Source organism: Mercenaria mercenaria, chromosome 17 (genome assembly GCF_021730395.1).
Source record: "Mercenaria mercenaria strain notata chromosome 17, MADL_Memer_1, whole genome shotgun sequence".
In the NCBI taxonomy this organism is placed as follows: domain Eukaryota; kingdom Metazoa; phylum Mollusca; class Bivalvia; order Venerida; family Veneridae; genus Mercenaria; species Mercenaria mercenaria.
Genome location: NC_069377.1, coordinates 59085422 through 59112777, shown reverse-complemented (window position 1 = coordinate 59112777; position 27356 = coordinate 59085422). Strand labels below are relative to the sequence as shown.

Here is a 27356-nt window from a genome sequence, read left to right as displayed (position 1 = left end):
GTATACTGATATAAGCATTGAATTCCGAAAAAAGAACTGTTTAAACAGGTCCCACTTCCAGACAGTCAAGCGCTTTTAGAATCTCACCATTTTCATGGAACTGTTACACATGTTTGTTTTGATGCATTTGTAATAGCGTGCGTAGTTGAAATTTCACATAACTAGGCGGAACACAGTTTTTCAGCGATTGTTTATTTTTATTTCTTTACAAATGGCATTCATTTTCAAAGGGGGACAATTTTTTCAGAATATTTTCAGTACGGGACAGTACGGCAGAACATGTAACGGTCATGTAAAATATTGGTAACGATGTTGTTCGTTTATAAAATATTTCTGTGTTTTGGTGATATACTCCTAAACCTTATAGCTCTTGTACATGACTCCTCTCATGAGCGTTGGTCTACGGATCGCGGGGTCGCGAGTTCGATCCTCGGGCGGGGCGCATGTTCTCCGTGACTATTTGATAAACGACATTGTGTCTGAAATCATTAGTCCTCCACCTCTGATAATTCATGTGGGGAAGTTGGCAGTTACTTGCGGAGAACAGGTTTGTACTGGTACAGAATCCAGGAACACTGGTTAGGTTAACTGCCCGCCGTTACATGACTGAAATACTGTTGAAAAACGGCGTTAAACCCAAAACAAACAAACAAACAAAGACTCCTCTCACTCAATGTCGTCACGCTTTGTGCCCGATTTGAATAAAAACCATTCAACACTTTAGGCACAGAATGTCGCAGATAAGCAAATTTAATAAAGGGACATATTTCAAAAAGGAGCGAGGTACTGTTATAGTTTTTGTATATTGCACCTTTTAAAATGTCCTGCCATTACATGAAAATTGAACAACATTTCTTTAAAAGCTTTTGAGTTATGCTTATGACAAAATGTTATGAATAAATCAAAGAAAGGGAGATAATTCAAAACGTAAGCAAGGTAGAGTTATAGTTCTTTGAACACTGTACTTTCTCCCAAAATGGCTTATGTCATTGTGTAAAATTTTAACAAAATCCCTCCAGTAGTTTTGGAGTTATGATGCGGACAAAGGAGTTCCAGGTAAATCAAGAAAACAGAAGATCTTTCAAAAAGTAAGAAAGAAAGGCAGAGTTACAGTCTCAATCAAACCAAGTCTGCTATTAATTTGCTTGGTTATATTCTAGACTTCAAAATGATCTTTTTTCTTTTTCGTAAATGACCTCTGTCATTATGTGAAGTTTTAATAAAATCCCTTGAATAGTCTCAAAGTACTGTAGCCCCAGACAACAGATAATTCAAAAAAGTAAGCTTGATAGATTTATTTTTCTTGTATACTTGTATATAGTTCTAACAAAATCCCCTTAACAGTTTTGGAGACATGCTCCGGGCAAACGTGTTACGGACGAACGAACGCACTGACGGACACCAAAGCGTAAATTTCATTCCCACAACGTTAATGAATGAATATGGTGTAAGTCTGAAATTTATGCCCAGAACGTTTATGAATACAATCGTACTCTCAACGTTTGTGCATTCGTGAATACGACAAAAGTCTAAATTTCATTACTGTCTAACTAAAAATACGATCTGAAATTCACAATCAGATCGTTAAAGAATAAGTCATAGACCAAAGTCCAAATATCATACTCAAAACGTTGGTAAGTACGGCCTAAGTTTAATTTTCATTGCGATAAATACAGCCTTAGTCTACAACGTAGGGATAATACAAGTTTTCTTGTGTATTAACGTCTGCAGAAACCCGTGGGAATGTTTATATCCGAAGGGTTTCTGCAGACGGTAATGCACAAAACAAACGTGTATTGTCGCTATTCTTGCAAAAAAAAACATGACTAAATGTAACGTTTTCATATGTGATGACCTTACGATTCCTGTACAATTTTCAGTTCCCATTCTGTTGTTTTTGGAAATGTTTTAGATATCCATAACTGGGGCCTACAAATCAACAACACTACCAAGGGTTTTCAAACGATTTTGTTTTCATTTCTCATTATCACAAACATGACATTACCCATAATTTTGCATCTTTTATTAAAAATTCTGTAAACAGGAACACAATTTGAAGAATGATAAATTTTACATTCGAGTTATTTAGAGTACGAACACTTATTTAGTGTACGGATTAGTACGACAAGCTTTCAAGATTTAAATGAATTCTGTGAGAAATTAAGTAACACACACCGACTGATACTTCCCAAAATCATTGCTAAGATTCCTAAAAACAAACAATCGCACAAGTTACACGCGATTGAATACATTCACGGTTATCGAGAAAGAGTAAACCGCGGGAGAAGCTATTAAGCACATTGTTGACTCTGTAGGGGAGATGGTAGTGTGTTTGGGGTTGGTAACTGATACAATAAAACATACAATGGATTAGATTGCATCTTTTATACTACAAAAAGGGGTTATTATGGAAGAAACAAAACGCAGATACCAGATGTCCATCTGTCATAATTTGAGCAGTAATACATATACGTCTCTGACAAAACATTTCAAAAATGAAAATATGTATTAACAGCACGTGAATTGCCTTGTTAGCACACAATTTTTCTCCCGTTAACACATGGGCGGATCCAGTGAAATAAGTAGTTCTTATACAAGAATGTAGGGATAATGCGTGTTTCTTCATTTCTAACGTCTGCGAGCGATTGGTTGGTTTCCAAGCCCAGTAGAGTGAGAACACCAGACAAAACTATTCTAGCATAAAACGGGTAACAACTAAAACAATGATATTTTGTTCATCAACGTCGTTAAATGTCCATGAAATGCGCGGGAATGTCTACGTTGTTTAATCACAATGGTGCCATTTTCTTTCGGATCATCCGCTATCTTTAAATGGTATATGTTTTTGCACTTTCACACTGTCTGTATTAATACTTATATTTAGTTTAAACAAATTTATTCCCAAAGTACTGGACATACGCGCTGGAAGGGATAATGGCGGAAGACAAGACTTATAGAATTCTTCTATGGGCATAGGGGGCTGAAATCTATACTGGGACTAGGAACAAAGTCTTAAAATCGTTACAAACTGTTTACCAGGCATCGTCATCCACATCAGGAGTATTAACTACTCTAGTGATAGCCCTCATCCACATTGGGTGTACATTAACACTCCAGTGATAGCTCTAGTTTCCTCAGATATGCCCTTTTTCGTTATCAAACACCGAATTAAATGGTATTGCCTTGTATTAAAACGAATCAAGAAAAAATCTTTGCCACAGAAATGATGGCTCAAACAGTATATTTAAGCTTCATTCTTGCATTGTTGATGAATATGAGCACAGCATGGCTGAAAAATTAAAATAACTGCGTCTCATTTATTTTAATGAAAGATTGATGTCGATGTTATATTCGTTACGCGCTTGCGATCATGTAAAAACATACAGCTTCTCTCGTTGCCATATTTCATTTTTATTTCTGCTGAAGTAGAAACCCATCAACCTTTTATTAATTCACCACATTTAATTATTTTTACGCGTAAATTATTGGCGTTCTATAGACGTGATTGAAAGATATTGATAAGCGCTGAATATATAATCCTAGACTCCCTGCGGGTTAATTCGAGAAAATGGTTAGAAATTGCGCGAAAGGATATGATTATAGGTCGATAAGTGAAATAATAAACAAAACAATTTCATGTGTGCTTTCTTTTGAAATAAGGCATAATCAAAAAGACAAGCATTATAGTTGCCTTATTCAAGGAGGAGCACTTTGATGTTATTATTGTTAAAGCAGCGCGAATGGCTATGAAAGCTTGAAAAGTGGTAGTACTCGAACAGTTCTAAAATTCTGATTTCTTGTAAAATGTAGTAGAATAAAAACGCGTTAAGTAATAAACAGACGGAGTGACATTTTGAAATTCTGAACAGTGTCGTCTGCGCATTAGAATGGTGCATCTGCTGGCAGAAACGTTGATTTGATATAGTGTAGGAAATATAGCGTGCTCATATCATGGCCGTTACTGTTGGTATGTTTATTTAATTATTTAATTGAAGTGTAAACTGTATATCAATGCTTTCTTCTTTTAAAAAGAATCTTTAAAATATTCCGAATAATATTTTTTTCATCAATTTTATGTTTCAATTTCAAGAGATTACACTTGTCATATGATAACTTTTTCTATTCCTAAATTTAGGTTGAACCTTAGTATTTTTCAGCCATATGCTTAAAGCGCAATGCAAGATATTTTTCAGATTTTGTTTTTTGGGGGTGGGATGGAGCGCGGGGTTGGGGGGCGGGGCGGGATCTCATTATGTCATGCAATTGTTTGAAGTAGCAAATTTGACAATATGTACATTCAAAATAGATAGTCTACACATCGTGTCTTTTTTATGCAGAAAAATATAAAGTGAAAACAATCGATGTCACATAGAGCTACACATTAAAATATGGAAAAAAAACAAAAAAAAAAAAAAAAAAAAAAAAAAAAACAACAACATAAGAATGAATAAAAATTCGTTCTGTTTATACAGCAACGTTTCTTGTGACTGAACTACAAAATGCAATTTCATAGTAATAAAGGTTCATTACACAATAAATTTAATAAATGAATGGAACGGACGGGATATTACAATTTAATAAAAGGCATGATGACTAGAGACTGGTTTTGATCTGATTTTTTTAAAATGGATTATGTCGTAAAATTGCAAGTCTCTATCAAAATTGAGCCGAAAGATAAATGGTTGTCAAACCCTCTTTTTTTTCTTTCTTCAGCATTTTGCACACTTATGGTGCTGATAGCAACGGCTGAACAAAGCTTCGACTATGTTTGGAACATAGTCGGTGGAGTCAACGATCCGAGTTCTGACAAACATATACAGGATATCGGGGAAGTTGTCCGGGCAGGTAACTACAGAAGTGCCCTAGTAGACAACTGGCAACTTCAGTCCTTTGATTCTGTAAGTGTCCTTTTAAAATTTGAAGAGTTGAGTACATGCTCTTTATCACATTGTGGATGTACAATCAAACTTCAACCAGTTGTACTTAAATATCTTTCTAAAATGAATGCTCTTATAACCGTTGACGGAAAAGTAATTTTGAATTTATCCGAAAAAGCATTTTCATTTCCTTCCATATTTTATGTAGTTTGTTTTTCAAACTTTATTCGATCCTGTTAGACTGGCATCAGTCGTTAGAGTCCTTTAACATAAATATCTCCGCCATTAAATCCTCTCAAATAGCACTTCTTGAAAAATCTTACAATATCTCTTATCTCTGACTCTCTGTTGAGATGAGCCTAGAGAAAAAAAGGTTTTCTTACCAGTGCCATTATTAAGAAAGAAAGAAATTTTATTACAGATTACTTAATTCAAGACTATTTTATATTTAATAATGACTGATTTAACTGAAATGATCCGCGTGTTATCTAGTAAATACTACGGTCAACTTTGTTATAAGAATTGAAAATTACATTGTGTTGCTGACCTACTTTTATAGTGTGCGTCATGCCCAAAGATTATGATAGGAATAGATTGTAAGGATCAGTGCATTAGAATAAATAAAAAAAAAAAATCGGTATGATTTTTTCATTTTAATCAATGATGTAGTCTTATAGCCCGCAACTTGTCGCATTGACCCCTTTAGGGCTTGAGCTATAACTGAAATATCGTTGAATTTAACCGAAATAAACTCCATTAATCCTCTCAAAAGCATTTTGAAAAAACTAAACAATATCTCTTATCTGTTCTGTTGAGTAATCCTAGGAGAAAAGTTTCTTAGAATTCACAGTGCCATTATTAAGAAAGAAAGACATTTTATTACAGATTACTTAATCTCAACAGACTTTGTAAGTGTACAATCCTGTTCGTATTGTCCTTTACATTAGACCATACATTCTTAAAATATCAAGGGGAGCGGTGGTCTAGATAGTGGATAAAGTGCCGGCCGCTCAATACAGGGGTTCGTGGGTTCGAGCCCCATTGGGGTCACGACCATGACTTCTCATATGACACCAATACTGTTTTTCCAGACTCGATAGTGGTTCCAATAAGCTTGAAACTTTCATTACAATAGAGATAAAACAAATTAGCATAAACTAAAATATCAATAAAACGCTTATAAATTATGCAAAAATACATCATTCATTTCGTTGCTTGAATAAAACAGTACTAATTATTCTATCTTTCCTAAATACAAATCGCACGTTAGCTATATGACAGTTAGACTATAGCTCCTGGACTATGTTGTTTCTTTAATGTAGTGAACTGAGCCAGTCTATATCCTATGTCCAATGATAATTTTAACATCATTCCTCAAAGAAAATCTCTAGAATAGACTGGAATTTGGCTCTACAAATGGAATTATACAATAAAGCAAAAACTGTTGAAATATCTATATTATCAGTGTAGTAGTCATTCTATCTGACAGAGGGTTGTTGATTACGTCAAATTTGAATATATTTTATACCTAATATATAAGAAATACGACCTGTACAACAAATTGATAGAAATCAAAATCCGTTATGTATTATTCCATATTTTGGATATGTGTTAGGACTACTTTCATAATTACATGTTCATGAGCCAGTAAATAAATAGTTCTTTGTTTCGGAGGAATTTTAATTTCGTTTGGCATAAATAAAACAATAATAAGTGGCGGTATATCTGAAAGGGTCATGATGATATTAGTTTGATCTAGGCTAAATTCGGGTTTCGTGGATTTTACCAGGTCGGAGCACTCTCGGAATCTTGGCAAAATTCATATGTGACAAGCTACTGTTACAACAGACTTATTTCAATAATAATACATCTGAGTGCGAGATACAAGATACGATACGAAAAATATCAATGAACAATTATACATTTTTTTTCGGCGAACGCCGTCTAAATTCGTTTTCTTTACCTATGCCACGTGACTTCAGTTTGCAAATCAAACTACTTGATAACGCAATTTAGATAATTTATCAAAATGGAAGATTTATGCAACACTCTGCCTGATTGGACGAGAGTGTCAATTTCTTTCACTCTGTTGATTGTGCTACGCTGAGTGAAATGTAGACAAAGCGTTTACCCTAAACGACGCTGTTCACAGTTTTAAAGCAAGAATATTGATATATCTCAAAATGATAAGTAAGTTTAATAAATATGATAAAAACCTGTTCAAATACCAACATATATTAAATTAAAGAAAGAACTGAATACGGTCTGCGTATCGCATGAATAAGGGTGTGATAAGAGTCTTTTATGTAGAGAAGTGCTTTTTAAAAGATTTTCCTTGTTACAATTGTCGTCTGTATATGAAAAGGTTTCTTGCTTTTGTGACTTATTCAGATTGCATATTAAAATGAGTACTTGTTTTGCTTTGATATATTTGTTATAAATTATTTAACTGATTTATTATATATGAATATATTTCTTTAGTATGGTATGCAAATATTGAACTCAGTTGAAATCTGTTTTATTACATATATATGCTATATAATGACTGAATCTCATTACACTGAAATGAAGGTACACTGCATACAGTTTATCTATTTGATATGACTACGGTCAAACTTTGCTTATGAAACAGCAATATTGAAATAATTACAATTGTATGTTTTGCTTGATCTTCACTTTTTTTATAGGTGTGACGTCATTGTCCAAAGATTCATGAATAGCGAAATTCAATATGCATTTGTTAAAGCGGGATCAGTTGGCCTATTTTAGAAATAAATAAAAATAAATAAAAAAATCGGTTAATTGATTTTTTTCATGTATTCTAATCAAACTTGATTTGTAGCATCTTTATTAGGCCCGCAGCCAACTTTATTCAGCTGGGACATTTGACCCCTTTTAGGGGCTGCTAGAGCTAAAACTAGAAATGCCTTTATACAGCGTCTCATGAACAGCTTGGTGGATCTTTGTCATACTTGGTCTGGAGCATCATTATAAGGTCCTCTTCCAAATTTATTTATATAGGAACTTGGGCCCTATTAGGGACCACTATAGCTAAAAGTAGATATGCCTTTCTTCGCATTAACCACTAAAATGTAATGGATTTTTATCAAACTCGATGTGTAACAAAATCGTAAGGTCTCCTGCCATTTTGTTACAACTGGGGATAGGGACCAATTTAGCTAAAAATATAAACACGTTTTATGACCTCTTCTCATGAACCGCTTCATGAATCTTCATCAAACTACTGCTGTAATTATTCGTCTAAGGATAAACGAAACAAAAATTGCAACCCTACGAAACCTTTGCGAAAAATTCAAAGAGAACCATTTAAATTGTTAAAGTGCGGTGTTTAGTTTTGCAATTTGAAAAATGTTAGATGAAAGATGAATGTTAGATGAAAAATTCATAAAGTTTTAACTTCTTTCCTTATTACAATTCGCCGACCATCATTTTTAAAGATATTTCTTGTTTATTGCTTATGACGTTTTAAAGCGGCCTCTTGGTTGAAATACTGAAATACAAACATCTGATTCTCCACAAACAAACAAAATACATTGAAGGACTTTAAACCTTAATTGTGTGTATCTGTGCATCACACTTGGAAAGAAAACAGCTATAGCGGCGATAATTTTTATCGCATTTCCAGAAAATAAAAATGGAAGAGGTCATATAGTTGCCGCTTTGTTCTGCCTTCTGTCCATATGTCCATCCGTCTGTCCGTCCGTTCCGAAATCTTTGTCTGGATAACGTTTCCTTTACGTTATACCTAAGTCTTAACACCCCCTCCAACACTTCCTCCCTCTAATAAAGGCACAACCTCTTCTGTTTGCAATAATACTATTTCAGTATTGTTACTATATGCATGAACTACTGCATACCCCAGTATGAACTAGTCTCTCCTGATAAACACACGATTTCCTCACATATTAACCAAAATAAAAAATAAAGAATATCATTTTTACAGCGCTATCTAAGTTTGCAAATTTTAAGCATATTCTGTGGGCCCCTAAATAGTGGCCCCTTTTGCAAAATGAATATGCAACTATATAATAGTATTTCGAGTTCCTTAAACTACGAATAATATCATTGAGACAAACTTAACTCACTCCTGTGTAAATATTGATTCATCTCCCCTTTTAGCACTTAAATCATCATAACGCCTTTGTTTATAATGTAGCTGCCACGTTTTTTATGAATATAAACTATAATAATTTCATGTTAAATTCTATTTTTCATAATTGTTTCTCCAATATTTGTCAAAGTTTTGAATATTGATAAACAAAGATGAAAGTTTAATTGAATCTATTGTTTTTATTACCTCCCTTTATGGCTCTAACTGTATAAGTTTATGTGCAGTATTGAAAGTAGTGCTTTTCTAACCATGTAATTATGCATAGCATCTATTTGGACAGCAGTTTTATCTCTTTTTAAAATAGAATTTTAAAAATGCCTTATGGAACGTTAATTTTATATTTGTTTTGTATGAAACATAGCCCTTTCTTAATGCTTTAAGCCTGATTCTCTCATGCCCTTTAAGCATGCTGTTGTGCTTCCTGTGCTCAGGATTTATTCGGGGTTCAAACATCTACTAGTATTCAGCGACAGCTCTTGTTATACTGTCATTCTTGATTCCAACCGGCTTTCAAAATTCCTGTTTTGTACAGTAAAACAGGGATAAACTTCTCCAGTCAACTGTGGTGTTTTGTCGCTCATTGGTTTCCTATATTTGTTTGTTTTGGCCTCTTTGGCTATCTGTTTGCGTCTGTTGAATTTGAATACATATATAACATATACATATCACGCGCGGTTCCGTTTTGATGTGACTGTGTTCTTAGGCCACGATTATTCCTTTCTAATCCTTGTCTTTCGGTTTTATCTTTAAAAAATCTAAGTATTGTGTACCGTAAGAGATTAAACACAAATTTGATGTACTTGTAGGTTTCTATGTATGGAATGAATATGTTTGGAGATGTGTTTTGGGAAACCGAGTTCAACATTACCGGGACGACGTGGCCATTGTCCTCGTGGCTCCTTGGGGATCACATACTAAGTTCATCAGCTGAAGTCAGTGGTACACAATCTGCTATATATAAGTACGTATGATTCAATGGAAATATATTGATAACAAAACATTCGTCTGCCTATTTAATTCTAAACTTAGTATTTTCTGCATAAGTTTGCATTGTTTTGTTTTACTTGACATCATCGCATTTGTCACACATGATTTCATGTAAAAGTTTAACTTAACAACAGAAAAGAGTAAATCAATTTGCATTAAGTCTGTATTATGTATATGTCATATAACATTCTCTTTAACTTTATTCCTGAAAGAGGTTCTTATTTTTCTGAAATTCTTATTATGCACTTTTGTTGTAATTACAGACATAGCGGGCAGTTTGTTTCGGACTTGATATTGCATTTGTTTGTCAAACATGTCAACTAAAATTGCTTTAAAGGCATTGACCTCCAGATTTAGCTAAAAAAATAATCTTTCTTTCAAATTAAAGTTTGGTAATATTGTGAATATTAGAATATGAATTTTTGTTTCTAAAATATTTTAAAAATTCAAAATCAAGGAAAAAAGATGATCGCGTCGGGAATCGAACCCCGGACCGCCGCGGCAATAAAGACATTTTCCTGTCTTCGTAACCAATTAAGAAATTAAATGATTTTTTTCGGTGTTCATGCGAAATGAACGACAAAATAGGATCGGCAAATCAATGAATCGCGCCAGCGATTCATATTTAATTTGCCGATCCTATTCTGTCGTTCATTTCGCATGAACACCGAAAAAAATAGTTTCATTTCTTATATTTACATTATATTTCCTTTCCATTTGTAAACTTTATGATATTATGAATTGCATATAATTTGTAGCATTTAACATTAAAATCAGCTTTCCGGCCATTCTGTTCACCAGACGGAACAACTGCAACGTCAACTAAGGAACGTTCTCCCTGACTATACGCGGACGCCGTCAAAACAGCGGTCTGTTATCACTAAGCAGCGATGACGTAACTTTCGCGCCTTTTTTTGCTGTCCATACGAAATGAACGTCAAAAGTTTCAATGGAAAAGAATAGGGCGAATGTAAATATTAGCGTTATAGCGACAGTTTACCTGGAGTAAAAACGTTACAAACGCTTTTCGATTTGCAGCGTAAAAAGTAGTAAAAACAGCAAATTCTCATGTGTTTCCGTAACATATAGTTTGTCGGTAATTAAGTTTTAAAGCCTTCTTAAGAAATATAGTATGTATTTCCAGATATCTAAAAAAATTATTTTTGTTGTTGTCGAATAATCTGGAGGCCAGTTCCTTTAAAATAAAGCAATGCAACGTCTCTGACCTGTTTTAGAACGGTCACGGACTTTTACTACATAGACTTCACCATGTCAAAGAAAAACAGCCAATACCTTACAAAAACTAACAAATTAACATTTGTTTCAACAATTACATAATAACACTTATATTGATGGACTTCCGTTTCAACAATTGTCTTGAATAGTGATAATGTGATACATTTGATATCAATTTCAGTCAGAGTAACTATGATCTTCGCCTATCTCCTAGCCCAGATAAATCCTGGTTTGCTATTTCCACTAGGGGTTTGTCATACGGAGGTTTGCCACTATTTTTCGTTCCACGATCAGCCTATGTGCCATTCAGCGATCCCGCCATCCTAGACGGTAAGACGTTTCTATGGAAGCCCTGGAGGCCTTTCGTATTGACTTATGTTTACTTACTGCATTTCTGTTGTCATAAGGTAGTTTGCAATAGTCAGCAGGAACAAAGAATTCAAGAACATTGTTATTTCAACTTTTAACCGGCAACGGTGATATCTACAAAATACACTACACAAAAAATCGTGTCACAAATACGTTTTCACAGGATACTTGATTTCATCAGTTTTTATTGTATTGTTTTTTAATGGAGACTGCAAACAAAGCGATTTCAGATTAACTGTAAGAGTTGTCTCTCATTGTATTAACGCTGTTTAGTAGTCCCTTAAATCACATACCTATGAGACCCTGTACAACTGTCTGTGGGTGACGTTCCTTGAGCATGGTAAATGCGTACTTCACATACGCATAAAGCTCCCCAGGTAACTTCCCGAAAGCTTCCCGATAGCGTTATACGGAAGGCAGATTCACATGCCGCCATCAGGCTATGGGTTAAGTTTAAAGCTATCTAACTCGGTCGAGATCAACGTCATCGTTATCAAACTTATTTCATGATAATCATCGTCGTCTTTTGTGGTCGTCGGCATCATTATTATTGTTATCGTCACCTTCGTTCCTACACGTTTTAACATCGTCATAAATGTTGTCAGACTATAAGGATCTTACATGCCTGCCTGTGTAAGACGGGGTTTTCCCTACCCGAGGGACAGTGTGGAATGGAAAACCGACCGTTAGCGAGTTTTTTTATCGATGCTGTCCCGAGGGTAGGGAAAACAGCTGTCTTACACAGGCAGACATGTTAGATCATTTTTCTTGCCTATCATGTTCAAAAAAGATCGTGGAGACAAATAGGTATAGGTATTTCTTGACATTATTTATGAAGTTTATGACGTCACAATGATACCAGTACTATGTGACGTCACCTTAGTGCACGCTATTTTAGACAAGGTTTTTCCCTAGGGAAAGACATAGAGAATCTGTCATTGGTCTTCGGTTAAGATCAGAAAATCCCAACCCGAGGGCGCACCGCTCAAGTCTTAAACGAGGCTGTGTCGAGTTGACTTGCGCGGTGCGCCCGAGGGTTGGGATTTCCGATCTTCACCGAACACCAATGATGGACTCTATTTCTCACTTACCACAACAAAAACAATAACAATAAAAACAAGCATGAAAATATGGAACTATTTAAAACGCGGGAAATTGACGTCCGTAAGCAGAAGTGACGTCATGACATTTCAGTGACGCACAATAACAAAGTTCCGCTTTAGTTATATCGTTTGTAGCGTAACGGTACGTTCTTATCATAAAGTAATGACTTTTGAATCGAGAAATACACTATAAGGAACGGAGAGAAAAGATAAAGGTACCTGATGTTTAATTATTTTACATAAATAATATGTATATTCAGTGCATGAAGTAGTCCGTCACAGGAGTGTGGGATAACCCATGTGAGATAAGGTTTTCTAGCATTTCTAAAAATAGAGATTTTTCTGTCCGGTAAGTGAGAATATAAGATTCTTTCACTGGTTATAGGTGCAGATGGGAATTTCCGGCCTCGAGGGTAACTGTTTAGGCGGTAACGAGGTTCCTACCGAGTTACCGCCTGAACAGTTACCCGAGAGCCGGATATTCCCATCTGCACCTATAACCAGTGACAGAATCTTTTTCTTGCATACCGGTATCAAGATATAATAATAAAAATAAAATCAGTCGAACGGCTTTCGTTTTAGAACTATTTCTTATAGCAGCGTATTTAAACAAAGCGCGGGAAACCAACGTCCGTAAACAGGAAAGACGTCATGACGTTTCAAAGACAAATAACAATGTTTAGTTCCGGTTTTGTTTTGTCAGTTGCAGCGTAACGTTATGAATTTTTGATAAAATAACGTGTTTTGAATCGAGAAATATACTATCAAGAACAAAGAGGAACTGTCGAGGTACTGGATTTTTATTCCGTTTTTCGAAATAAAATATAAATAACTACATAAATCTTCTACATATATGTAGTTCGTAATACGTCATTTAAAGCACGAGAGTCATCTTACACCCCGGGGTGTAAGATGGATTTTTCCAGCACCGGTAAAAATACTGGAAATCCCCGTCTGGTATGCAAGAAAGGAATATCTGTCCCCGGCGCCTGCTCGGATAAATGTATACTTTCCCCGCTAGGTAGGCAAGAAAAATTGGTCAGCTCGTTTTGGTTGATCCCATTGAAAATCATAATTTCAACGTTAAAATTTACAGGACTCAGACTTTGTTTAGAACTGAACACTTGTCTATTTTCAACGCTTAATAATATATTATCTGGGCTCATTTTAATGGAGCTAAATGTTACACCGGTGCCGTTCTCGGAATTAATTTTGCGTTTTACATAATCTCGCAGAAGACTGACTCTTGTATATACATAACTCGGATGGTTAGAACAAACATTTTGATTATTTTAGATCTGGTCTGAGAACCCATGCCCTCAACGTGTACCTACAGTACTGTAATATGACGTAAAGGTATAGCAAATGAAAAAGTAGAAAACACTTGTGATGATGATGATTTCGATGATGATGATTATATGGCTCTCTTTAAAAACATTTAATATTCTGTCAGTTGTACTTGTTATACAACTCTACAGAATATAATAAATGTATGCATGTATATCTGTTTGTACGTTCACTGTGAGATTTGTCATCATTGAAACCTCTCGAAATAAGTTCTCCAGGATGGCCGGTCAGAAATTTTGCTAAATGTATGGTACAACCATTTGCTTCTCATACCGTAAATTCGACTTGTTGATACATTTGTGTATGCAAGCATTGCTTATTGACCCGAGTTGTGTTGATAAATCTTACGAGACTATTTTTGAGAAAAAATCAACAAACATACATAATTAATAGAAACCCAAACAAACAATATAATGGGGAATCAGTGCTTGTTGTAGAAGTAATCATACGGTTTATTATACACGTTTTATATCTTGTCAGTATTAAATGCCACTGTTAATTTGTAGAAATAAGAGAGGAATCATGTAAAGGCTATATACCGTAAGGTCTAATGAACATAATACTTAATCAATGAATGTACAGTCTCTCTTGACGCTACATTAAAGCGTTACATGGGTTATGAGTCGGGTTTCCTGAAATGGCATGGAATAAAAGAGGGCATTTAGTAAAAGGTTTTAATAGTTCAAGTCTGATATTTAGCTGATGCAATTATTATATAAAACATTTATCTACGATCAAAACAAAAGCTCTTTTAATTAACAAGGTAAATGGAAAAGTCGTACCGTTACCGTACCGTTACCATTGAACGTATCATTTTGCAACATGGTAATTTTCCAACATTAATTAACTGTCACTAACGTTCTTTCAAGATTTTCTGCGATTTCCTAATAGAAATATAAATGCTCTGACAAAGATAATATATAACACTAGTTGATTCTTTCAAACAAAGTTTTCGATTTTTCAATCAGAAATCCATTTTCATCTGACGAAAATACAATGTTGATTTTTATTTGCCGTTTAATTACACTGTTGTTTCCTTTTGTCACATGAATGCCTCTACGGTGTAAAAAAATTGATAAAAGTCCGTAAATAAAAAAAAAATGTTACACCTTACAGGTCCACTGGGATGTTGGGATCTGAATGACCTTATCAACGTGGTGTTTCAGTACGAGGACAATACATATATGACACCGGCTACGTGTATTAACAGATGCTGGGATAACGCTACTGTAGCTATGTTAGTGGTAAGTCTAAACTATGATCACATGGGGTAGTACGACCTTTTGCACCCAACGGTAATTGCTTGAACAGTTCCATTATATTCATAACATCAAAGGTTGTAAAACAGCCGTCTGCCTCTTGATCGGCGAAATCTCGGCAACTCATACCATGCAGCGATGTAGAGCGCATTTTGATTTGATTCCATCCATTCGTCGGCCCCACTGTCGAAACAATTGAGAACCTAAATCTGTTATGTTATTTTAAAAAGCTCTTTCCAGTCAACAAGTGAAATGCGGGTTTGCGGGGGCGTGGGGCGGGGGGGGGGGGATTTTGAAAGATAATTTTCGTGGTTGACAATTGACAACGGAAAAAGGATACAAACCATTTCACATTTTTTTTGGATTGAAGATTGTAGAATTTGCAAGTACGTTTCACCCCAAACATACATTCTTATGCCTGAACACTTCGATGCCTAATTAATTGTAGCGCAACAAACTAATACGTGTATACTATAGATATAAATAATACCAACCTACCTATACCCTATCTTTTTTAGCATGTTATCGGAAACGAACAATCTTTTTTTAGGCCTAACGGTCACTTAACAAATTTTACTTTGTAATGTTTAAAACTCCTACAGTACTTTTATTTACAGCTTGTCAACAGGACAATTAGAAATCTCGGCGGTAATATTCAACATTATGTTAAAAGTTGCTCTGATACAAAAATATTTCAATCTGTTGCAGAAAGCCAAACAATGTTACTGTGCTGATATAAACCCTGGAGTCCCGCCAACAGACATTCCGTCAAACTGCTATTTAGAATGCTCAGGCTCGACTGCCATCTGTGGCGGTTTTAGCGCAACTGCTGGGAACGCATACCATGTGCAAGGTATCATTAAATGAACACAATCTTTAGCAGTAAGCAACATAAAATATGATGGTCCATTGGCATAAAATATGTTGGTCCACAACTCTATTTTCAATCCAAATCGAAAACATTATTTTACACAGAAACAGTTGCATACGCTTGTGGCCAACATGTAATCTCTTAATCAGTTACTTTGTCCGGAAAGTATACTTAAATGCATGTATACAGTTTAAGAAATGCCCATTTATCTTTCAGCCCATTTCTCTTTCAAAAAGAGCAGAAACAATAACTTTTAAAAAATGACCATATATTATTTGTTGGCAGTTTTAGAATACTAAGCAGCATGATTTAAATATAGTTTTCAAAACATCTACAAACGTAACAGCTACTAGAGTTACAACTTTCAAGTTGACAACTTACGCAAGATTAGGGTTTTTTTTCTTTTTGCCATTTGGGTTTACACAACTGACTTTAACTTTAAAGAAGTTTTTACCATTTTATTATATTTGGAAGACATCGTGCCATGGAAATAGTAGAGTAGAACGAGGATAATGTTCGAAATGTTTTAAACCACGTTCTCAAAACACTAGCATTGTTTGTATGGATGTGTAGTCAAAATTATAGTGGTTGATTTAGGACAATTCGTTATGTCGCGTTGACGTCCGTTAGACATATGTAGCAATTTTTTTTTTACCTTCTGTTATGTACAATGTTTCACTGTGTCACGTTGATAGATTATTTGGCGCGCTGTTGTGTGTGACATGATGATAAACAAAACTTCCATATCGCCGCGCAAAGACGACAAAGACGGAATATGTTACACGTGACAACGGGACATAACAACATACCCTAAATTAAACACAAAAAAGAAGTACATGTATCTTTAAAAAAAAATACACGGCCGCATTAGTCAATGCACACTTTAATTTCGTGCATGCACTTTTACATACAATCAACAAAACAAAATGTAGTTTTTAAGGTAAATTAAAAGTAAATTTTTCATGTTTTTACAACATAATTATATTAATCATAATCTAGGAAACTTTGACAAAATAAATATGACTAAAAAGGAGGGCCGAAAAGTAGGGGACTAAATGATCACAATTTGAACTCGTCAATTGATACGAAATGACCAAAATGGGGACGAGTTGACTGTAAATCTTTTATGGGAGATCACTCCGTATCAGAGTGTCGGAGTTTGTAGGTCTGTAGTCGAACTCTGCCGCAGTTTCATTACCGAGGGGATTCAGGTTTATAACGTAAGCTATTTCCACAGGAGTCTTGCAACGGATTATACTGTCTAACTAAACAGCACAGAGCACCTGCTCACCCCTTAAGAAAATATTATCTATTTCATTCGAAAACCTGTGGAATTTTTCATCCACCTGTCAAAATGTACAGTTTTAATCAGCTGTTAAATGACTTTCATCCCAGATATTTACAGGAAGTGAAGGTGAAATCAATTCCAGCTTGCGGCCGGAAAAAGTTAAGTAAAATGTCACGAAGACAAGGAAACCAGTGTGGCATCTCCAATGAATAACATTATTATAGACCTTAGGAGATTAAGTCGGTGAAATATTTTTTTCCAAACTTTATCCTAATTATTCCAACCAGGTTCCTGAATTACATGATATTGTAATAAACTTATCACCGGGTCATGGACTAAAATCTCAGGCAGCATTTTGTTGTTTGTTATATTTTATGTGAATTGTATGATATTACAATTGTTAAGTTGTCTTATAAAAATCAAATTTTCAGGAAGTAGAATGCCAGGTTATCTCGATACAGTGCTTCTCTATAGTACAATTCGAGTGAATGTGAATACAACTATTCAGGTATATACAAGTTTTATGATACTTTATACATATTTTGTTACATGCTTACAAAATAGTGTTTCTGTAAGTTTCAAAATATTTCAACGTTTTAGTGGTTTAGTGTAGTGAGCAAAAGTCATCAATACTGTGTAATATTGACATTTTTGGTTGCGGGTTTACCCCGCTATCAAAGTTACAAGTGTATTTCTGACAATCATATACTTTGATTTATTCCTAATCACATTCAAAGGATGTTCACGTGCTACACAAAATAGTCCCATTCATGAACAATGCGAATGAATTGTCGATGATCAAGCAGTTCTATTTCAACCTGTATCCATTCACACTAACCATTTAGATAATATAAGATCTATCAATGATAAGGTATTCCAGCCCATGGTTACATTTCCAGCTGGCAATTTAGATAAGTTCATGTAAGGTCAGGCAGAGTTCATCAGAAAATAAATCTACGAAAACCCGCAACCACCAGACGTCTCAAGGCTTTGATTATTTCTAACTTGCGGAGAGTATATTTTCGCAGGAATGTATAATCTTATGTATGCTAGGGTTGTATCGGCACAGGTTGAACCGTAAAATATGGTTTGAAGTATTGGCTGTCTCGGATGTATGACATCTTATTTTCTTTTTTGTGTTTTATTAAAATTACTCTCTTAAAGATAAAATAAGCGTAAAATTCTTCAAGTAAATGATACGAAATTATGTTTGAAGACTATAACTTTCTTAACTCCCGTCCTTTTCTAAAATATTCAAGGACATATAAATAGTTTCAGCCATGATACAATATTAAACATCTTCATTGATGTACTATATAGAGTTATTTCAATCATGTTCAACTTTAACTACTTCAAAGACATATAAATATTTTCAGTCACGGCATACCTTTAAAAGTTTACAGTGCTATAGACTTTTTCAACCACGGTACACTTTTCAAACTCTTCAAACATATTGAGTATATGCTCTTTACAGCTAAGCCCAGTTTACTCGATTAAATTTATCAAAGATCTTTATAACCATTTTTAGATTTAAGATGTAATTCTCTTTGTAAATTCTGGTTTTTTCACGTAATACTTTCCAGGCTTTCACACTGAAAGTGTTTGGTATTTCATTGCAAAGATGAATCGATCTTTCTGCGAATCTGGGTAAACAGTTCCTGCATACATAGCGAACTGTACATTTTACAGGTGCTGTTACCCATAAACTTAACAAGAGCTATCTAATGACAGGGCGCTCGATCATTTGAGACCCTTTTCACCTAATACTAGCTTACGTACAAAAGCTTTTAAATTATCAAAACTTTGAAAAAGGGGCACAATTTTGTCAAAATTTAAGCAAGAGTTATGTCACTTGCAGTGTGAGATCATCTCATGATACCAAAAATGTATGGAGAATGTGAAAATTTTTGGCCAAAACCGGCTTACTTGCAAAGCTAAGATGAAATTATGTAACTTTCTTTTGAGAGGTCAACTAATGCGAAAAACATGTGTGCAGTTTAAAAGCATTTGGCTTAGTAGGTTTAGAGAAACCTACTTACATGCAAAACTTCAAGATTTCAAAGTTAAAAAGGAGCATGATTTTGACAATATAAAAGCTAGAGTTATGTAACTTGTCCTGCCAAAGACATATGTTGAGTTCAAAAGCATTCAACCTTCTTGTTTAAGAGACACATCCTCGCAGATATTGTGTGATGTGGACGCCAGCGAAAGGGTAAAAACAAAAACTATGAGATTTAGAAAATTATAATAGATTCTATTTGAGCTAACAAGCAAAAAAGCATATTAATTACTATGCAATGTTTAAACTTTGGCTGTGTAACTTACAAGGGAGGCGACTTTATTCATACAGATCAAAGCTATCATTTTTGCTGTAGGACACTTTAGTGTTTGTTCGTTCAATTAATTTTCAGAATTATAAAGCGGATATCAGGTTATGAAATAATGGTTTCTTAGTAAACCAACATATAAGAAATTGGAATTTTCAATTTCACAGATGAAGCTTGAGGGTAGAGGGGTGATAAGTGATGTTTTACCTAATTCTTCGTCAGACATTGCACCATAAACTTAGTCCTAAAGTTAAAATTGTATTTAAAGGCAGCTGGATTGCAAAATTATCTTTTCTTGCTTTCATTATCTTTTGTGTTCATTGGTGTTAAAACAAAAAGTGATTTATAAAAATTTCAGATAGATATTTCTGGTGTATCTGCGGCGTCAACTGAGCCCATCTTTATTTCACGGATCATGGTAAATGCCACTGGATCAATGACCTCGACATTTACGGTACAGTACAGCGATTTAAATTGTGCGGAGTCAAGCGGAATTATGAAGATTTTATCATATTCTACGCCAACGGTATGTAGAATTTTTTTATGCTAAATCTAATATTCTGCCATATATGTGTGTTCTGTTTCTATTTAGATAAACTCATTCTCTGTTGCTTTTTTTCTGATTAAAAATCCGTAAAAATATATTTAACCCTTCTGCTATGGCTAAGTTAAACGTGGTCTCAAATTACAATGTACGTTAAAAGTGGATTTACGTCTAAGAGTTACTGGCTAAAAGATGTTTGGAAAAGAAGACTTGGTTTCCCTGAAAGATATTTTCTCTGGTAAGTCAATTCCACAAAACTATAATTTCTAAAATTAAAACGACAAATTGTCATTTGAATTACGCTAAACTGATCTATATCAAATGTTTACAAAAAATAGTCAGTTAATTGTGTGTTTGTATTTTTCAGACGTTTTTGGCCGATGGAAGCCATTCGGATTTCAGCATTCTAAAAGTCCGTTGTTTAGAACTCGTACTTGATGCTCCTGTCACCGAGGCTGTTGTGGAACTTTGGGGACCCGACAGTAAATTGTGTTGTTGTTTGTGTGTGTGTGTGTGTGAGTGTGTGTGTGTGTTTTGACAGGATTTAACGCTTAGCCTTGCAGGTTTTGAGAGAGAAAAAATCAGCAACACCAAATCATAGAAAGAAAGGGTTGTTTCACATGAAAAAAGAACAGCATATAAAATGTTATATACATTGAATTACGGAAAAGGACTGCATAAAACGGCCACACTTACAGACAGTTCAGCACCTTTAAAAAAAGACACAATTTTCAAAGAACTGTTGCATATCTTTGTTTTGATGCATTTGCAATAATGTCCCACAAAATTAGACCGATAGTGGTTTTCAACTATTGTCTATTTTTATTTCTTTACAAATGACATTTATTTTTAAAGGGGAACACCTTTTTTCAGAATATTTTATGTATCCATCATACGGGACAGTACGGCAGAACATGTAATGGTCAGGTAGATTGTTGGTAAAGATGTTGTTTGTTTATCAAATATTTCTGTGTTTTGATGATATACTCTTAAACCTTAACCAGACATACATACAGGTCATATGGCAACTTTCCAGCTTAGACGGTGGAGGAAGACCCCAAGTGTCCCTCTGTGCATTAATTCATCACGGGCGGTCACCTGGGCTGACAGTAACACATTGATGGTTCACTTTCATTGCCCTGTACAAATATTGCATTAATGAACGTTCTCGACGCACTGACAATTAGCTAATTGTTCCACCAAACGTTTGTATTTCCACTTATATGTACTCATAATTATGAATGCATTTTGCATATTTGATCGTAGCCTCTGCAGGTATCTCTAAACTTTATTTATGACAGCTTATTAGCAATTAAAAGGAAATTATTCATGAATTTGCGGGCGCAGAAAGACTTATTTGTATAGAAGAATTGGCATATGGAAACCCTAAAATTAGTAAACACATCTTGTTTTGATATTGATATAGTCTCATTGAAATCAACTTTGGTATGATTATTTTATATCACACATCATTTCAAAGCATCATTAGTGAATTATGTATGATATATTTCTGCATTTTCGTTGTCAGTAATAACCTAGATGAGAACAATCAGTCGTAAATATGATATATTTTTATGAATTTTATGAATTCATTTTTGAAAATGGAGTTACTTACAAGTAAAGAGCAACTGCCTAAATGACTTGCTAATATGTTTATCAGAAACTGATTCGATTGCTCAACAAGGAAATTTGCATACGTAAAAAACTATTGTTTTAAATATTGCATTTAAAGTATAATGTATGGTGTAACTTCTGTAAGTCTGAGAATATTATTTTTTGCTATGACTGACTAAGTAAGGAAGAATAAACAAAGGCCTGTAACGATCACTGCATGCTACAAATGAGAGACAGAGGTTAAAACTACGATAAATCTTATTCACCACTCAGTCAAAGTTGGTTAATCAGATTTTGATCCAGTGATGGATTTGTTCGAAAGTTTAACAAATGATCATTTACACATTTTTGTGTCCACTGTGTGCTTAGTTCATTTTAAATTTTCACAGGCTGTATGTTTCCTATCCTGGTTGCCCAACCAAGATAGAGTTACTTATGCAAATGTATAAATTTAACGAACATACTTTGCCTAATGAATGATATAAATATAGGTACTATTCAACAGTATCTATCACAGATTTACATTGACAATATATATTTAGCTGAAATTCATTTGAAATGTAAGTTTGTAAAATTATTATTACCTCCCATTACATATCTTGTTTGCACAACCAGGATAGATAGTAAATAAATGAATTCTGAAGCTACACTTGCCTTCTGATTCAGATTGTTGAAATATTGTAATATCTATCAAATGCAAACTTAAATGAAATCCAAAGAAATGGCTCACTTTTTGAACACTCGTATTACAGGGGAGTAATTATAAAACTTCTTGAAAAATAATAAAACATTCATTTCTAGTACGGATCCAACACTATGTCATGGGTCTTTTTGTTCATTAAATAAATCTCTTACAGAATATACTTAAAATGAATACTGTCATAATATGTTGTATCAATGTGATTGACTACCTTACTATAGAGGGAGTACAGATACGTCTTAGATTCTAATAATGAATACAAGCTACATGTTTTGAATTCTGTAAGGACATTAGTTTGCTTGTTTATTATTATTTGTTTGTGATAGATGACTATCTCACATTTTCAGACAGTTCCGAGCACGTGGGTGTACCGGCTCTAGTCATAAGAGGGAAAGTGTATACTGAAGGTACGGGTTTTACTCGTTATTTCAGTGACATTAGTCTAGTTCTTTCCTTCCAAAGTAAGGCTCTTTAGAATCTATTTATGCTTAAAGTATTTTTCTTTATATAAGTTATTTTAAAATTTGTTATTTTACAGAATTAGAGATTTTTTCCAGGTAAGGCAAAACAACATCTCATTTATATTTCACTCGAATCATTTCAAACCAAATTTTGGTATCAAAGTCTTATTCGAAATATATCAATCTTTCTTCATTTCCATTGATACTTTCGTAACTTTTTATATGAAAATAAAATTTTAAATCATCGCTGATTGCATGCAGTATTTTAAATGCTTCATGTATGTGGTTACAAAAGAATATATATGTAATTATTTGGAGATAAACCCGAGTTATAGCAGTCACATACCGGCAAAACATGTAAATGATATTAAAGTTTTTTTGGCAATTTTTTACATTTTTAAACTCAGTTTAGGTAAAAATACACTACCTGTATCTTTTCTTTAACAAACTCTTGTATATTTGATATGTCTTAATAAAGGTTTGTATCTTTTGTTTATATTAATAAGAAAACATATAAACCATTTGGAATAATTCTTAAATATCTCCTTTACCAAGGCATACAGCTAGGGTTAACCATCTATACCCATACGTTTCACCACATTTGATAACACAATTTCATTTGGAAGCTAAAGTAACTGTAAACTGATTTTTAAAGAAATGATCTGGTTCAATTCCATGACCTTTTTGTATTGTTAAGGAGATGTAGCCCTCAGTCAAAGCACGTATACTGCATAACTTTAATTTGACATCTGACAAGGAATACCGTAGAAATTGCAATAAAACCTTTCGATACTGACGGTGGGCCGTAGCCGCAAAACTTATTCATATTGATGATGCGTAAGACATTTTTTTCCGTTCAGTGGCCTATATTAATTTGTAATAGTAACGTAAGTTCTATGCTCTGTACTGTTTCATCCTTTAGCATTGCCAAATGGAATAGGGTTAGACATTTTCTAAATACGGAAAAATATATAACACTTTAAAGATTAATTTTATAAAGCGTTATACGACATCTGAATTCATACAATAGATGTAATTTATTTGTTTGTTGTTTTTTTTTTTGTAAAGTTACAACAACAAGTTCTACAACATCTACATCAACAACAACGCCGACGACGACGACGACAACAGCAACAATTACCACCACTGTTTCCACCACAACGTCAACAACGCAGTCTACTACTACATCTTCAACCCCTTCAACAACATCATCCACATCAACCACGACAACCTTGCCTCCCGCTACTACAACTAGTACAACTCCGTCTACAACATCTTCTACATCGACCACGACAACTTTGCCTCCCACTACTACAACTAGTACAACTCCGTCTACAACATCTTCAACTCCTTCCACTTCAACCGCTTCCTCCACATCTTCTGGTACTTCAACAACATCATCTACATCAACAACATCTTCTCCTTCCACTACAACAGGGCCGCCTTCTACAGTACCAAGCATAGTTTCAAGTTCAATAACAAGTGCCACATCAACATCTTCAACAGGTGCAAGCACATCAGTACAAACCACTACAAAAGCTACTTGCCACTGTCCATGTAACACAACTTTGCCTCATTTAAACCTTACGACGGAGGAATTACAGGTACGTTTTAGATGCAAATAATGATAACATTGTTGATACACCAGTACATCACTGTCTCAAAAATGATCATAGGTATGTGTTTATTGCTGTCATAACCAAAGACAATTTGAAAGTATAGCGGTATCCTTTCTGAAAGTCAAATTTTGTTAGAAAGATAAGACAGGTTCCTTTACAACTATCCATTGGTATATTTTCATTGCCGTTGTGTTTTCTGCAGAGTATCTACGTAAATATTTTGTCGCATTTAAAGTTTTTAATTGGGATGTGTGTAATTACCCTACATTAACCTCTGTTTTCTTCAAGATTTATATATTATGAGCTTTAAAATCTTCCTATTTATACAGGAAAAGATAGTTGAAATACAACGCCGTTTAGCCGTAAATGTCTCGGAACTGTCTTCAACTGTTCGAAAACTAACCAGCGCCGAGGATTCCCGAGTATCAGCGGTCAGTATCGGTTATATTGGTGTTGGTATACTGGTCAGCATAGTTGCATCTATTGTTTTTATAGACTCTGCTATGCTTTTCAGAGATGTAAAGAAGTTGTTTGATAATATCAGAACAGGACTATGTCCAAAAGAAATTAATCCACAAAGTTAGCAGTGTTCATGAACATGGCTGGAAAAGCAAGATGTAGCCTCAACGTTTAGGGAATGGCACTCCTGGAAGGGAGAATACTCTGTTTGAAAAGAAAACGTGTTAGTTAGTAAAGTTTCACTTTGTTTAAACAGCTTTAATGCAGCTCGAATGTGGAAAAACTTTTAAATGGAACCAGTTGAGTAAAGCAGATCATAAACATTCAAATCAATGATAGTTCTTCATTTTTCTGCACTTCAGGAGACTTCTTGTAAATTCATGAAATTCAATCCAGCTAGAGATTTTTTGTCAGAAATCCATATATGGTTTATATCCGTCCAAATGCACAAAAATAACATCCAGCCCTTATATTTACATATTAATCGTAGCTTGCTTTCGTTCAGAAAATATAAAATAATTTATTTTAAAATACAGTTTCAGATGTCTTTAATATAAAATATCATCATATCCATTTTTTTAAACTTTAAGATGTTTATAGCTTCATCATTGCTTATTGTATATTGTATTCATGTTATAAAAATAATACGAATAAAATATATTTATCCATTGTCATATATGATTGTCTAAAACAGTATTTATTATTCTAAGTTTTTGTTTTGTATTCAATTTTTTGCACGTGGATATACATTGGTGATCATCATTAGGAATGCAGAATGCGGCACAAAAGTCGTAGGAATGAACCAGTGTAGTTAAACGGTAACAGTATTTTGTCGCATCTATCTATATTTGTTGGGTTTAACGTCGCACTGACACAATTATAGGTCATATGGCGACATTCCAGCTTTGATGGTGGAGGAAGACCTGAGCGGGCACTTGGGCAGAACCGCCGACCCTCCGCAAGTCAGCTGGATAGGATACTCTATAAGCCTTCAAACGGATGACACACATATTTACCAGAAATATAGATAATTGAACTGAAACCTATTTCTTACATTCAACTTGTAACTTGTAAACAAATAATTTATTGTATTATAAATAAATCTCAAAGCTACGTTAGATTAAAAATATACCATGCATTATAAAATCCGAAATATTTGCAAAAGCACCAAACCATTAAAGTTCAAAGAATAAAAATGATTAGCGAACGAATACAATAGAGAGGTTCTGTGCAAAAATGCTGGTTTCATCTCGTTCAGACTTGCTGCCAGACATATATGATATTGGCATTGTGGTTCCATTTAAATGACGGGCTTCAAGTGCGATAGTATGAACATTTTGTGTCTTTAAAAACGACTGATCAGTTGTTAACTCTAGGACGGGACCAAGAAATGGAAAAATTGTGCTGTACCTGATCTTTCAGAGGGCGAGAATGAGCTATATTTACAAGAGGTAAAGCTAAGTGAAAAGATTAAAAGTAATCAGAAAGATATTAATTGAACTTTATAATGTAAATATATGTTCGATTCTGTAATCAGTTCAAACAAATAATATTGAGTTTGCAGCTACTGAGGTCGAATTTGTACATAAATTACTACAAACGTACAAACAAAACTTTTAGTACAACTATTGAGGGTCATTCGTCAGATATACATCAAATTGTATTTTAATCATAAACAAATAATATTTACTTTAATATTGAGTGATTATATAGAACTAAATTCCTTCTTTGATCTGTTTTATTATGTGACGAATGCTTTCCTGCAGATTTCATTGACTGTATACTGACATTCTAAATTGTGCATTGAACTATCTGCTTCTTTTTACATGTACTTTTTATTTGGACTTACTAAATAATGGAACAATTTCTTAATTTCAAAAATGTTTATATTAATTTTGAGGCGAAGCACTGTGATCGTACTCAATTATAATATACATGTTTTCAAGAACTAATGGCTTAAAGAAAACGAAACATTATTTTAAGCGTTCATGCAAGACCAAATAGTACTTAGAAGTATGAATATAGGTAGGATAGAAAGATGTATAATGAAAGATACAATTCATGATTGTTTTTTAGATAATCGTGAATTATTCATGCGCATTATGACGTATATCTGAGATAACCGTTAACAATACACAAGCTGATTGTTATTTCAGACATTCG

The 27356-nt window shown here is 34.2% G+C and overlaps 1 protein-coding gene across 1 annotated transcript; it reads left to right on the top strand.

The window, feature by feature from the left end:
- Nucleotides 1–3560: 3560 nt before the first annotated feature.
- LOC123537461 (uncharacterized) lies at nucleotides 3561–25860 on the top strand. The gene is made up of 12 exons (XM_045321180.2): nucleotides 3561–3967; nucleotides 4714–4898; nucleotides 9816–9970; nucleotides 11414–11562; nucleotides 15168–15295; nucleotides 16019–16163; nucleotides 17901–17977; nucleotides 20155–20322; nucleotides 20708–20822; nucleotides 23002–23061; nucleotides 24184–24719; nucleotides 25064–25860. The coding sequence occupies exons 1-12, from the start codon at nucleotides 3952–3954 to the stop codon at nucleotides 25316–25318; spliced, it is 1989 nt and encodes a 662-aa protein (XP_045177115.2). The 5' UTR covers nucleotides 3561–3951; the 3' UTR covers nucleotides 25319–25860.
- The last annotated feature ends 1496 nt before the right edge of the window (nucleotides 25861–27356 follow it).

What these genes read in the sequence shown, in the direction of transcription:
- LOC123537461 (XM_045321180.2), top strand. An exon ending in GAACGCATACCATGTGCAAG is followed by an intron (nt 16,164 to 17,900) that starts GTATCATTAAAT and finishes TCAAATTTTCAG; the next exon opens with GAAGTAGAATGCCAGGTTAT. An exon ending in TATCATATTCTACGCCAACG is followed by an intron (nt 20,323 to 20,707) that starts GTATGTAGAATT and finishes TGTATTTTTCAG; the next exon opens with ACGTTTTTGGCCGATGGAAG.